General features: G+C 50.3%; 1 protein-coding gene across 1 annotated transcript in view; it reads right to left on the reverse strand.

Moving 5' to 3' along the window:
• PAX1 (paired box 1) overlaps positions 1–8,988 on the reverse strand; it is a 29,308-nt gene extending 20,320 nt beyond the window's left edge. The window contains exons 1-3 of the mRNA XM_069608065.1: positions 8,698–8,988; positions 6,752–7,399; positions 567–709 (exon numbers count right to left, since the gene is read on the reverse strand). Coding sequence (XP_069464166.1) covers positions 567–709; positions 6,752–7,399; positions 8,698–8,701 — 795 coding nt within the window. The 5' untranslated portion in view covers positions 8,702–8,988. The remainder of the gene's footprint in view (positions 1–566; positions 710–6,751; positions 7,400–8,697) is intronic.
• Between the last annotated feature and the right edge of the window lie 7,062 nt (positions 8,989–16,050).

Consider the following 16,050-nt stretch of genomic DNA (forward strand, 5'->3'; position numbering starts at 1 on the left):
CATCCCCTGGACGACACGTGGCCCTGATTTGTGGTCAGTAAAATAGCAGCATTCTTTTATGAGTTAGACGACCTCCGGGAGCAGGAGCATATTGTAGACTATTATGAAATATATCGGCGATCGGGGCGGGAAGAAACCGCCATTCAAGGGACATGGTAAAGATAGGCGGCCGCCGTTCACCCCAGGGGGGATTATCGGGGTGTCACAGAAAGCGCAATGGTTCATCAATGATAATGATGCTTTGTGTCTGTCTGTGTTCTCTGGTTAAATACAAAACGAGAACAGTTTTAGACGAGAAAACAATTTTAAGAATGATTTTGTTAATTTAATTATTTGAGACATACTGAGCACGATTTGCAAAATCGTTTTATGATGGCGCATCCCATTGGAAACGCTTTGCAAATCCGGCCCAGTGATTGCCCAAGCACCTAAGCACAAGCGAGCCCGGGGACAGTGATGGGCAGTAAAGGCTTGGCATGTCACGCAAACAGAGCGGGCACCTCTGAGTGTTTGAAATTACTGGATCAGGGGAGTCCGGGCGGCCTCCCCCACTGGTGCAGGCTTACCTGGGCGTACTTGATGTCCGCCTCCATGACGCCTTTCTCCATCCCGTTCAGGCTCTGGCTGCCGGAGAAGCCCGTCCTGTTCACGCAGGACCAGTCCTCCATTTTATGGGGGTAGACGGAGCCTTCGGACCCGGCCAGCGCTCCTGCGAGGGGAAACATACGAACTGTAAATGCTAGCAACAACTGGGAGGGTACAAGAAAGAATAATAATAATGCAAAAAAAGCCATTACTCATAATAACAACGTCAATAATAATAAGATTGGTTAGTGTTAGCCATGAGACAAACCCATACATTGGTATACATGTGAGATCCGTGACTGACTACGTCTTAATATATAGGAGAGATATATTGGGCCATAATCGTGGAATATTTGCCCGGTTCAACGTGAATTTGCACTGCTGAAAAGTGGCTTTTGTCGGCAGTGCAAAGTCACTTTGATCCGGGCAAATTTTCCATGATTCGAGCATATGGACTATATTGAGTATATAGAGAGGTTTGTAACACGAATAGTCGCGACGTCTTTCAATACAGAATGGTTTTTAAGGGCACAGGATGTCTGAATGATTTTCACACGTCCTCCCCTTTTTCATCAACCCAAAGACACACTCGTTTACAGCCAACAGAGAGTGTGGTTTTATGCTTGATGTATAAATACTTACTTGAATTGACATAATTGTGAAATGGAGTACACTCAATTGATCCCAAACTGGGGTAAAAGAGGGCACGGCGTGTGTCTTGCAACAGAGAGTGCTAAAAGTTTCCTCTGCGCCTGGGGTGGGGGGGGGGGGGGGTGCGGGCGGGCGATGTCACATTGGAAGTTCCTACCCCCTCTCAAAACGTCTGCGCAGTTTGATGGCGTCGGCGCACGACATCAATACACGGACGGCCAGACTGCGCGCCAGTGCCCCCGAAGAGTGGTGTACCGTGGTTTGCAGGCATATGTCAAACATTGCGACGAATAATCTAGTGTGCTTGGGAGTTGCCGTGGCTAAAATGAACCCCGGATATTGCGTCTGCCCGATGTCAATGAAATGAAATACGTGTGATAATGCGGGGTAGTGCTTCTGCGCTCGGCTGTGTTACATTCAAGGCGCGCATCCCGCTTGAAATGACATGGGGTCCTTTAGTGGTATTGAAACGTGTATGTTTATTGTGGTTTCACTTTTAGATAGAGTCCAGGTTCAGTTAAATACATTTGCAATAGGTAACATGATTATTCAACTTACAATTGTTTAGCGTGTTCAACCTCACACTTCTACTAACATCAAAGTGTTCCACCTTGTTTTAGATTCAAACACAGTCACCCTCAGTAGAGTCAAAATCCTTTAGTTTGTTCCATTTAAAGTGTTCAACCTCACATTTGCAATAAAATCCGAAACAGTTGCAGCCTGTTCAGGTTCAAGAATGTTCACCCTAAACACGCGTTTCACCCCAGTCGTTTGTGTGGATATTCATGAGCTTAAATGCCCCTCTAATATTATCTGAATGTCTTCTTTTCACTATATTTCTTTGTGATAGCCATCTTCATTTTTAAATAAATTATAAATTGCATCTGAACAATTCATTGCGCAGCTCAACAATCTCGTTTTACCATATCCATTTACGGTTTGTCTACTTACAAACAAACGTCCGTGCGAGGTAGGTGTCCTACCGCCACAGACTTGCCTCCGCCTAAAATGGTGCCACTCTTCTAAAGCCCGCCTGGCGATTGCATCCCCCGAGTTGTTGTGTTTTGTTGTCAATGTTGAGTTGTCTTCAGTTGGACGCGCTCTCGCCCTGTGTAACAGTCAACGTGTGGTGGTGGAAGTCGCCGCAGGTGGTCTCGAGAAGTGCTCCACATGTGTACTTGGCATAATGTGGTGTGAAGTTGTGATTTTAACGAGCATGTGGCCCAGTGCCTGCTACCCCTGGCCGACCGCACATACTGCTTCCGGTTCCCGGGGCAAGGGTCACCGATAACATCATGTCTGTGGGTTCGGGACAAGCCGTGCCATAGGACAATGTTATTCAACAGTTAATAAAGGGTGCGTTTGTCTGCATTATGGCTTGGATGGGATGTATTAAATTACCCTTTAACCACGAAGGAGAAAGAGGACTAAGGGCCTGATATACACAAATGTTTTGAAAAGGGAAAGTCCCATTGAAAACATTTAAATCAGGCCTTTCGTATTTTATCAGACAATAATAAGCCCTTGGCTGAAAACTTGATACAAGAATCCATCTAAAACGCGCTGAACTTTGTCGCGCGTCCTCTCTGGGGCAACTAGCTGTGCTCTGGGTACTCAAAGGGCCAGATTTACAACGCGTTTTACAATAGTGCAATCCCATCGAAAAACCCTGTGTAAATCAGGCTCATACTAGGGTTTTATTTGGATTTCGCAAAATTAAGATTATTTTCCGCCACGGAAAAGAGTTGGCGGAAAAATACAGCAATTTTGCAGTATTTCCGCTTACGGTAAAAAAAAAAAAATACCAACCGCTCTCTTTAAAGAAATAATGCTATATATATATATATATATATATATATATATATATATATATATTGAAATTTGAATAACACAATCCGTATAAAGCAGATTACGGGAGTGACTAAAACACAAATCAAAGCAGACTAAAAGGCACATTTTCAAATTATTTTTTTGAGATCTGAGCCACGGTTTTGGCCGTTTCCAGAAGAAGCGGAGACCCGAGATGTGTGGAGGGAAATAAGAGTGGCCCAGAGAAAGGTCTCTTTGACATGTCGCAGCGCCCCGTGTCCACCCGGTTCAGGGCACGTGTGGCCAAGCACCAAGCGATGTGGCAGGCACGGGCCTCAGGAGGGAGGCACGAAACCTCCGAGCAACCATTCTTAGAGCGTCTAAAGAGGGGCTGCAACCTCCAGGACCACCGCCAGCCCCCCCCCCCCACATCCTTTGTGTCACCTTTGACGGAGAGGCAGACACCGCTCTCACCGAAAAGCAGACGCGACCCCAGACTGTCGGTAAAGTGTTAGACAGAGACTTCCGAGGGCATTCGTTTATCTTTATGAGTTTTTATGCTGAACTGACCCCTCCTTTTTCAAAGGGGGACTTGCACACGACTGTATGACACACAGGGCCGTATGTCCCCTACTCCCATGATAGACTGGCACAAGAAGCATGCTAATATACAGGCGTTTCCTCTCCATAGCGTCAATTCGCGTAGAGTGATATTCCAAGCAATACGCGCTCAATATATCCCATCTGATAAGGCGTATCGTGCTATTAGTGATGTTTACAAAGTAAACTGGGGCTGGACGGGTGGGGGCGGGGGGGACTGTAAAGCGCAAGAAGCGTCGCATTCAGTGCATATTTACGGATATGCAGCGAATGCGGGTTCAATTGTATGGACTGTGGGAATTACAAAGTCCCACACCTTGCAGAACCCTGACTTCTGTCCCCCTCAATTTCGGCAGACACGAAGTAGGGATGTCCCAACCAGGAGGCACACACTGTGTCCGCGGATGCTCCGCGAACAATGAGCCGAACGTCGAGGTGCCCGGCGTCCCCACTGTCAGCCCCAGACAATCCGAACACCATTACCCCGCCGAACATACAAGCTGTGCATCTATTCCAACGTTTCTCTGTGGTGTACCTCCCGCTCTGCCCAGGTGTTTCCCGGCATTGCTGCGGAGATAATACAATACACCCGGCTGTAAAGGGGGCATGGTGCTCTGATAGCTGCACAGGCCTGTAAGTCAGCCTCCCCCCCCCGCCCCCATCACAGAAGTCGCTGCCTGGACACACTTCCCTACGTTTGGGGTTCCGCAGAACACACTGCATGGAAGGTATCATTTAAAAAAGTAATTTCACACAGGTGGTACAAGAGCAGGGACACAGCTCATCAGTACTACGCACACTAACTACCACAGATGGGCTCGTTTATTGAGAATGTAACATCTGGGCTGTCGGCGCAAAACAAGCCGAAACAACTGAAATGTGCCCAGCCCTTCGGAACAGCGGACTGAAACCACCGAAGTTGCATGCGGCGCTGTTCACGAACCAAGCACTTAATAAACGCTGTTCCTGATTTAGAAACGTGTTATTTGTTCAAAGGGGAAATCCGAATGAAAAAGGCGCTCTAGGGCCGGTGTCACACAAGGTGTCCATGACTGCTGGGGGTGTAAATGGTGTGGGTGTTCCCGGTGACAAGTCACCCCAGACAGCGGAACATACATGGTGCATATACCGCGCCGTTTGGCGGGGACTTTGCCAGGTGCAAGTGCAATCAGTACTAGGGAAAACATTGCCTTCCCCAACAAATATGTTCTTTCTGCGCCTTAGTGCAGAAACGCATTGGATGAATGCCCCCCCCCCGCTCCCCCTCCCGCGCTTGTTTGCACTAGTACCAATTGCACTTGCACAGTGCAAGGTTTCCGCAAAAGCACTCAGTGCGTCCAAATAAAGACTGAGAAATATTGAACATGTGAAGAAAAGACCGAGAGATGAAGAGGGCAGCCACACGCAGAGAGGCCCGGGTAGTGGTGACCCCTGGGGTCACCCTATGAATGCTGCACACAATCAACTTTTGGGTGGAGTGGGGGCTAAAAATAGGCTAACCCCAAATGTCCTGCTCTACAGAAAATTAAATACCTTTACTTGAGTGGAAGGTGAACGCTTTTGCATTGAGAGCAACGAGTTTCATAGAGCAGTGATATTTGGAATGTCTTTATGTTTGAAGTCGTTCTTAATGTAGTCTTAGGCCCTGAAATCCAACGCCCTTTTTCAATGCCCACTGAATAAGGCGTTGTAAGCCAGGCCCGCTATGTTTGCTCTGTATTTGCACAATATGTGATAGGAAAGAAGGATATTGCGCAGGGAGCGGCATGCGTCAGTTCTACGCTACGAGTCCTTCCTCTCTGTTCTGCGCGTGATCGGTGTCCTCCCGCGTGTTGCGTGAGACTCGGGGATCCAGCGTGTCACATACCACCAGGGACTTCTCTCCTATGAGTGGACTAAGAAGACATCGGCAGGACAGAGAACCCCGGCATACTGATGTGACAACCCTGCAGTGGGGTCCGTGACGGAAAGGGGGGCGGCCTCGGCCTTCCATTCTTCCAAACCTATGGTCCGCGAGGGATCAAGAGGGGGAGGGTTTGGGATTTTAGGCACACACTTATTAAGTACTTTCTGCTATGTCCTGGCGTGTCATATTGGTTGTTGCACAATGCACTAAAACGTGCCAGCGTGCAAAAAGGGTATTGTACCGTGTTGCATGCAATTCCCTGCAAAGTAAAGCACTTGTGATCAAAGGCTACATTTCAAACATGGGTGGAGGAGGGGTGTGTGTCTTCCTAGGACAGCGTGTGTTCTCAGTGTGCGTGTACGTCCTCCCCTCTCGCCCGCTCCCGGCGGGGCAGGAGGACAGGCCAACTTCTGGACTGTGTGTGAATGTACAAGGCCGGATTCATGGAATGTTTTGAACGGCTGAAAAGTGTTTGCATGGCTGAAAAGTGACTTTGCACTGCCGACACAAACCCTGATTCATGAAACTGTGTAAAGTATATTTTTGCAGTACAACGTCAATTTTGTACTGCAAAACATGATTTTGCACTGACTTTGCACCACACAGATACACTTTGCATAGTTCCATGAATCAGGGTTTGTGTCAGCAATGCAATTTTACTTCGAACTGTGCAAAAAATGCCATGACTCGGGCCCACAATGTCTTTTGAACTAATGTCCACCTTCACAAATTGGGCCTGATTTACAAAAATATTTTCGATGGGACTTTCCCATGTAAAAACATTTTTGTAAATCAGGCCAACTGTGTGATCCTGGTCAAATGTTCTCATCTCGCTGTGCCTCCTTTCTTCTCCATTTCTGCTACCACTGGATGCCTTCTAGACCTGCTCCAGGCTGGTATCAAGCAGTGCACTTACCCTTTCCGCCACCCTCCCAGAACCCCCCCCCCCACGACCCCTCCCCAGGCCCTAGAGGTGCCTTCTAAACCTGCTCCAGGCTGCTATCAAGCAGTGCTTGACCCCCGCCCCCACCCACTAGCCTGCCAGAGGTGCCTCCTAGGTCTGCTCTGGTATAAAGTAGTGCATGACCCTCCCCCCCGTCCCTCCTCTAGACCCCCAGGGGTGCCCTCTCGGCCTGCTGCAGGCTCGGATCAAGCATCGCTTCCACCCCCACCCTCTAGCCCCCCCAGAGGCCCGCTCACCTGTCTGCTCCATGAAGGTGCGGATGCCCAGGATGTTGGTGACGGAGTGCGCCGAGGGCCAGTGCCGGGGGATGCTGACGTGTCCGGCGGACACCCCCGTGTGGTGGTGGTGATGGTGGCCGCCCACTTTGGCCCCGCCGGGGGACATGGGTCCGGGGTAGGGGTACTGGTAGAGGTGGTTGTAGGGCAGCGCGGCCTGCGCCCCCGTGGGCGACTGCTTGGCCCCCTCGTACTGGCCCCCGGGCTGCGAGAGGCTCCCGATCTTGTTGCGCAGGATGCGACTGATGGAGCTGACGGAGGGCACGTTGTACTTGTCGCAGACGTTGTCGGCCAGCAGCCGGTCGCGGATCTCCCAGGCGAAGATGCCCGGGTCGCCGTGCTTGTAGTCGCGGATGTGCTTGACCACGTTGGGGGTGGTGACGCGCGGCTTGCTGCCCCCGATGGCCCCCGGGAGGATGGAGCCCGTCTCGTTGTAGCGGGCCAGGATCTTGCTCACGCAGCCGTGCGACACCCGCAGCTGGCGGCTGATGTCGCAGGGCCGGATGCCCAGCTGCGCCAGCTCCACGATGCGCAGGCGGATGGCGTTGGGCAGCGGCCGGCCGTTCACGAACACGCCGCCCAGCTGGTTCACCTCCCCGTAGGCCTGTTCTGGGAGCAAAAGAGAAAGCCGGGGTGAGCAACAGCGTGCCAAAGCGAAAGGCCCGCGACATGTGTATGGCATTCAAAACATTGAGAAATGCCCCCCAGGAAAACCGGAAGTGCGCCACGTCAGTCAGCGCATCATGCACAAGAGCCCGCAGGCCACTGACAGGGGTCAGGGCAGGGCATATACGGCCTGCAAACCCTGCAGCGGTGCCCCCTGGGATGCCCGACAGCGGTGCCCCCCTCGGGCAATGCAATGTGCGCAAGTGCCCACAATGCGCACTACCTCTTCAGGCGACCGTCAGGTCGGGAGTGCAGGGCCTAACTACAAGACGACAAGGAGGGGCCGGCTCTGCCAGCCTCTGCCCCCCAACCCCTCTGCCTCTCACACACATGCCCGATGCCTGGTAACAGCAGCCATGACCAACACGAGCTCCATACAATAGAACCCAACCAGGGCCCTTCCCATGAAAGGCGGCACACATGCCACACAACAGTGCAGCTTGTATGCAGTTCATTTCATTGCTCTGCTACAATGTCAATTGTTCCATCATATACATTTACAACGTTATAAATACATAAATATCTACATATATATTTCTATGTTCGAATTGTTCAATACACACACGCACACACACACACACATACATATATGCACGCACGCGCGCATTGTTACATCATTATATGTATATACATATAAACACACACACATATATATGCGCACACACATTGTTACATTATATTACACATATGAACTGACACACGCGAACACACACACACACACACATGAATTCTTGGAATTAGCTCAACCTCTGACACCCGAAGTGCATGTGGCCTTGGTTTCCACGGCGAGCTTCCATGCACCTAGAGGGCGATTGCCTTGTCCAGTCCCCCAGGCTTGCTATCGAAGTGTGTGCGTATTCCGATATTAACAGCCCGACTGTTAACAACCACATGGGCTAATTAAAGTTAAGAACAGTGGAGGGGTGAAAAGTGGGGCAGGTTAGGGCCCTGTCTTTATATCATCGTATTCCAATGCTGTGCTCGCGTAGACTGGTGGCAACTGCGTGCAGGGCCTCGCCAGGGCATTATAGAACGTTAATAAACGTTCCTTTCTCATAACATGTCATAACTACAGACTCTGAAGCGTTATCCGTCCCATGAAAGAAGTGCTCCATAAACTACTAAACTTGTTTGTTTTCTTCCAGGACAAGCAGCTGAGCCGAAAGCGAAAGTGCAGCCACCCCGAGTGCGCCCCAGCCCGCGCCCTGTCCCGCGTCTCTCCCCGGGGGCAGAGGCCTTACCCATATCCGCAGGCCGGGTCCCGGGGCAGGAGCTCCGCTCGCGTGTCGGCGGCGGTCCTCGCTTCCTCCGGGCAGCTCCCGATGCATAGACGGGGAGAGCCGGGCGAGCACAGTCAATGGAAGCTGCGATCCACACGGGGAGGAAACACACGCACGCAGGGGCACCAAAGCTGCCCTCCCTCAGCGACCTCCCAGGGCCTCGGCAGGTGATGCTCGGGTGCTTCTGTCCGCAGGGGGCTGCGCTGTGCCGGGTCCCATGGACGTGTCTGCGCCTCCACGTCAGGCCCGATGGTCATGGAGTGCCTCCCGGCCGCCCATTGGTCCTCGTCACAGCCGGGAGGCCGCCCCCTCCCTCCTGTGACGGAGCGGACCCACCTGCCCCTCCCAAAGTCGCCCACAACGCGGTAACCCGACCCTGCATCAACACGGAGCCCTCTCCAAAGATGCCCAGAGGGGACCCACTGCCACCCGGAACCCCTCCCTCCCCACAAGAGCTCAAGGGCCTGTGCTGGTGGCTGCTCCTTCCTTGCGAGGTTCACAGTCTCGATAGTGGGACTCTCTTGCACCCTATCATCAAAAAGATGAATTGGCTAAGTGCCGGGATGGCCGGCGCTCTTTATGGCCTGCGGAGCTTTATTCAATACTACTACCGTTTAGATGTGTATAGCGCCTAGTGCCTGGTGACCCCAAGCTCACGAGTGCGCAAACATTACATTCACAAAAGCACAGTAGCATTTGACATTACTCGGCATCATTGACCTTAGAGACGTCAACAACGCTGATATTAACACGTGTGTATGTCTGTGCCCAGGCCCAGGCCCCAGACTGGCAGGGCACACCATGGCCGCCCTTATCCAGCGGCTTGGTGTAAGTGAGCGTGTCTTGAGGTTTAAGCAACCTGATTGGCTGTCCACATTCACCATTCCAATGCACGTGATAATGTGAAGCTTATCGGTTTGCCCAAGCAGCGTTAAGCCCACCTGACCCCACCCGCAGCATTTGCGCAGTGATGCGCAACGTTGCCAAATTCACCGACTCCGGGAACGGCGTCGCTTTACACGCTCTATAACGCAGGCCTGATTCACGAGGCCATTTTCAATGGGATTTCCCCATTGAAGAGCGATTTGCGAATCGGGCCCAGGTGTTTTAGTTTTTGTATTGTATTCCGAGTGAGGATGCCTGTTGCGGGACATGTTTTCGGGTGTGTGGTGGGTTTAATAATGTTCAGTGACTTTAGGTGCGGTGCGGTTCCACAACGGTATTTCCACTTTGTCTCGTCTCAGAAACCTTTTGTGAATGGAAACAGCACGAGGCCTGGACGCCCCCAGCAGCAGATGTGCCTGCCATAGAGCTGAAAAAGAATGTTCTATGTACATTTTAGCGCAATTCATTTCAAATGCGCTCATTACCACTCCGCCGAGTTTCCACCCCTCCGGATACTTGCGCTATCTAAGAACAGTCTGTGGAATACATGTTCCTACATTTTCAGCGGCTCGATGCATATTGTGTAAACCCTCGCAAAACTACCGCCTGCGAACGCGGATTACCCAAATCGACTCACTTTATAAAACAAGTAAGAACACGCATGTGCGAAACAAAACATGTATTCGAAATTATACAATGAAAAGGGACGAGGAGTGTTCACCATAAAAGGACAAAGCAGTACGCGCCTATTGATACATGGATGATATTATTATGGGTTGGATGGATGGATGGATGGATGGATGGATGGATGGATGGATGGATGGATGGATGGATGGATGGATGGATGGATGGATGGATGGATGGATGGATGGATGGATGGATGGATGGATGGATGGATGGATGGATGGATGGATGGATGGATGGATGGATGGATGGATGGATGGATGGATGGATGGATGGATGGATGGATGGATGGATGGATGGATGGATGGATGGATGGATGGATGGATGGATGGATGGATGGATGGATGGATGGGATGGCTGAGTAGATGGATGGATGGATGGATGGATGGATAGATAGATAGATGGATGGATGGATGGATAGATAGATAGATAGATAGATAGATAGATAGATAGATAGATAGATAGATAGATAGATAGATAGATAGATGTGTGGGTGGATGGCTGAGTAGATAGATGGATGGATGGATGGATGGATAGATAGATAGATAGATAGATAGATAGATAGATAGATAGATAGATAGATAGATAGATAGATAGATGGCTGAGTAGATGGATGGATGGATGGATGGATGGATGGATGGATGGATGGATAGATAGATAGATAGATAGATAGATAGATAGATAGATAGATAGATAGGTGTGTGGTGGATGGCTGAGTAGATGGATGGATGGATGGATGGATAGATAGATAGATAGATAGATAGATAGATAGATAGATAGATAGATAGATGGATGTGTGGGTGGATGGCTGAGTAGATAGATGGATGGATGGATGGATAGATAGATAGACAGACAGACAGACAGACAGACAGATAGATAGATAGATAGATAGATAGATAGATAGATAGATAGATAGATAGGTGTGTGGGTGGTTGGGTAAGTGGATGGAGAGATGGGTGGTTAGATAGATGGGTGGGTGGATAGTTAGATGGGTGGATGGGTGGGTGCGTGGATGGGTGGGTGCGTGGATATTCAGATGGGCGGATGGGTGGGTGGATAGATGGGTGGGTGGATGGGTGGGGGGATAGATGGGTAGGTGGATAGTTAGGGATGGGTGGATAGATGGGTGGGTGGGTAGATGGGTGAGTGGATGAGTGAGTCGATAGATGAGTGGGTGGATAGGTGAGTGGGTAGATGGGTGGGTGGCTAAATGGATGGGTGGGTAGGTGAATAGATAGGTGGGTGGATCGTTAGATGGGTGTGTGGATGGGTGGATAGATGGGTGGGTGGATGGGTGGGTGGGTGGATATATGGATGGGTGGATGGATGGACGCTGGATTGACAGGCAGAAGGGTGAAGCGTGCATGATGCCCTGATAGGCACATTGAGGGATCTGTTAATAGATGACCAGAGGGGCAGATAAATGGACCAAAGGTCACTTGGGTGGGTGAATAGCTCAGCGAGCTAAGTGCTGACTGTGAATATCCGTGAGCAGCCTACACTTGGAGTCCCAGCCAGCCCATCCTTACTCTGCTGGCAGAGGAGGCTCCCCTCTGGACTGAGGTACCGCTCTGCGTGAGCCCCCTAGAAGCGGATGCCCCCAGAGGGTACCTCATACCCGTACCTGCTTCCAGACAGTAGCACAGCTTTCTTGGAATGTCCCACTTTCCCTCATGCCCAAACCCAGCCGCCCTCTCTTTGCTAATCATCACAGGGTAAAAAGACCATGCAATTGGCAGCGGAGCATGGTATACTAATCAGTAACATAACAGGCCCGATCCCACCTGGGCCAGCGCAAGCCTTCATACTTGTGAGGGTGAGGGCGCACCCTCATATTGAGTATTAGTGGCAATAATAATGAAAGAGCTTGCACCTTTCAGGAATATGATATGTGAGCCAGATACTAAGCCATTTTATTCGTGATGGCTGCACGGTGATGTGGACAGACTCAGGTTGTAGACATGAACTGCTGTCCATTTCTGAGACTGAGATGCGCATGTCCGTAGTCGCACACAGAGGGTCCAATTCATTGCATTTTTTGCTCGGTGCAAAGTGACTTTGCACTGCTGAAAAGGACTTTGCACTGCCGACACAAACCCTGATATATGGAACTGTTCAAAGTGTATTTTTGCAGTGCAAAGTCAGTGCAAAGTTCATTTTGTAATACAAAAATGATTTTGCAGTGCAAAAATACACTTTGCCCAGTTCCATGAACCAGAGTTTGTGACGGCAGTGCAAAGTCACTTTGAGCTGCGCAATAAATTCCATGAATCGGGTCCAGAGGGTCCATCTATACTTTATACGAGCCACGCTTTGAATCCATAACCGCAAAATGAATTTCCGTCTTCCATAGGTTCCTTTAATGAACAGGTGGCTTGCGATGTAAGTCACAAACCTATCTATCTATCTATCTATCTATCTATCTATCTATCTATCTATCTACAGAGCCCTGTGCTTGCCTTCCTGTCCACTTCAGAAGCCATCTGCAGCTAGCGTGTTGCCTATATAAGTGTCTTTATGCGCATAAATCAAACTTTCTGGTAAACCCGATACTAAGTCAAACCCAAAACCCCATCTGCAGGTAGCTTGTAATATATATATTACTTTCTGACAAACCCAGGCCTAAAACAAACACAAAACACTACCTGCATATGGCATCTGAAGGGAACAGGAGGACATAAAAACAGGGCTCTATAATTATTGAGCCCGATTCATGGAATTATTTGCTGAAAAAATACGATACTTGCATGCCAAAATGCGGGCAAATCCGTGTTCGCCGATACATGGAATCGAATTCGATGTACTTTTCCAGGACTTGCGTGGAGTTCGCGCAGGCTTGGTACGTATATGCGAGCCATCGAGCGCCTTGCACAAGACACCACACAGACCATGGGCGAGGCACGGAACATGGAAAATGGGGAAGAACATGCGAAAAAGTGGGAATTACGAGGGATGGCCCACGGGCAGTCCCTCACACGCCCAAAAGTGCCCGCCAGGTGACGTATTCATGGAATTGATCGCACAACCTCAAGTCCTTGATAGTATACGTCATCCGAACGCAGGCTTAAGTACACTTGCGCATAGGATTCGCAGCGTGAAGGTGGGTTTGCATGTCGGATTCAAGGGTGCGTGTATGCAACCGGGGTTCCGATCTTACTTAGGGGTGCGCATAAGCAGTGTAATCGGATGCAGGAACGGTTTACGGGGGTTCAGATGCAGATTTTCAGAGATAAAACCAAGTTATGATTTTTGAAACACATGTTGTCTGGGTGGCGGAAATAGTTACGGGGGAACCTGCGCAGGGTCCCTGAGATGCAGGCCTGCTTGCGGGGGACCCCATGCACTGTTTGAAGGGTGCATGTATTATTGCCCGGGGGAGAGCGCAAAGGTACCTAGCTGTTCTGGCTGTTTATGCTTTGCGCGTGGGCGTGTCGGGGCCATCCAGCCGTAACTTGCGAATATGGTTCCTTTGTGCAGTGAATTCCATGAATACGCGGGGCGCACATTTTTTAATCTACCCGCAGGCTCGTGCAATGTCCTTCTCGGCGCACGACCCTTGCAGGATTTCTAAGCACATTTCCATGAATCGGGGCCGTAGTCAGAGAGATAGAGGAAGATATATACAGGTGGCTAGGTAGACAGACAGATACAGAGACAAATTGATTTAGAAAGATGGATAGACAGACAGATTGATAGACGCAGGGAGGGATGGATGCATGGATGAATGAACAGAAAGAGGGATGTAAGGGCTAAAGGACAGACGGACTGCAATAAGATTGACGTGAGATCAGCTTTTGCAACAGAGGAAGGCTTACAGGACGCATTTACAAAACCGTTAATCGTTGGGAAAGCCCTATTGAAAAACGCTTTATAAATCAGGCCCAGCGTCTTTAATGTCTCAACACTTTGATCTACATGTAAGCGCTAAACAAACGTCCTTGCCACTTGAGCCGGACGAGCGAGGCTCACGGCCGTCCCTTGGATACGAGTAACAGTACTCAGGTGTTTCGCACACACTGCGGCTGCGGGGATATGCCTTCAATTTCCCTTACCTGGGCTGTACCTGGAAATACACACATTTGCACCTGCGTGTATTAAAACGCCCCGGAATAATAATTGGCGATTTATCACAAGAAGACTCCTTGGTGCTAAACGTGCTTAAGCAAAAGCGTGCGCATCAAGGGGAGCCAAGTTTGGGGGGACAGACACACATGATTCACACGCGTGCAGTCAGTAAATCCGAGCCCCCCCTGGAAGTGTCTTTGAACTAATTTGGAAACCAAGGGGCCGCAGCAGCCGCTCACCATTTTGCGTTTTAAGTGGGGCGGCGGGCCCTGCGCAAAAATACCCAGGCACCCGCGCTGTAAAGAATCACGCATCTGAAAATGCCCGGCTGTGCCCGCCTGTGGGGTGGCACGTGTCCTCCCTGTGATAAGGACCAGACGCACACGAGCGCACGTCACGGCGGGTGCACCGTGCGCAGTAAAACTGCCGTGCGCCTTGAAGCCCAAGTCCTGTCTTAACGCTGCATACGCGCCTCCCACCCACGGGAGGGATATTTCAAGGGAGAATATGAGCGGGTGCAGCGATACAACCTGAATACTATATATACATTTGTTCGGCTCATCTTCGGGAAAGAATGTTCGACTCGGGAACGTCCTCAGTAGAAAAGACAACGATTGGAGGGGGTTATTTTAGTCCCTGTCCTTTCATGCAACGCAAAGGCACTGGCTCACGACGCGTTATACAATGGACGCATCCCACGAAGCGCCATGAATCAGGCCCGGCCTGTTTCCGGTTCCGTATTTTGCGGATTGTTGGTTCGCATCTGCTCCGTAAACGCCCCTGCGTGTGAACCTGTGCGATAAGAGGACCTGCTTGTGATCATTCCTTGATGCTCGCGCGACGCTAGCTGTCATGCACGATGGGGAAGAGGGCGCAGTTCCGCATAACAGATCGGGGTTAAACCCTCAAACACGGAGTCGTCGAGGGCCGCGAATGGGCGGCTTGGAAGCGCGTATTAGTTGTAATCATGTGTTGCTTCCTCGACTGCTAATAACGGAGGCTATGTGGGGTTTGGGATGTGAGGAGCACGCGCGCAGACAGGAAGGGGGTTTCCAAACAGTGACATAATTACGCCAACTATATTCCATGGGACCCTGCCTCACACACGCGCACCTACATGCACAGCACCCCTTCCCTTCATTTACTGTCCCCCGCTGCAAAAATAGAGGGGGGCGCCATTCACTCACGCGGGCAGAATGGCACGCACATCGCTGTTTACACGCAAATAATTCGTAGTGCAATTGTGCTGTCTCACTATCGAGATATATATATATATATATATATATATATATATATATATATATATATATATATATATATATATATATATATATATATATATATATATATATATATATATAATATGATATCCCCTATCTACATCTGTATCTATCTCTTTAAATAGATAATCACTGTATCACATTCGGCCACGCCATGCTGGTGGCGGTGGGGAGTGGGGGGGGGGGGGGGTGTGACTGGGGTGGAGTGAGTTGGCTCTCTTCTTACCCACGAGCTCGTGTCTCAGATTAGAAGCGAGTCGCAGTGCGCCACCGGGACGGGTTGACTTCCACCGCGCGGGCAGACCATTCCGTCGCAATGGCATTCTCTTGGCATGCACGCGAGGCCAGTACGCTTGCATACTCCAAGTGCGCTCACACACACGCCTCCCATACACCAGGG

Source organism: Ambystoma mexicanum, chromosome 4q (assembly GCF_040938575.1).
Source record: "Ambystoma mexicanum isolate Mex_15411 chromosome 4q, UKY_AmexF1_1, whole genome shotgun sequence".
NCBI classification, from domain to species: Eukaryota; Metazoa; Chordata; class Amphibia; order Caudata; family Ambystomatidae; genus Ambystoma; species Ambystoma mexicanum.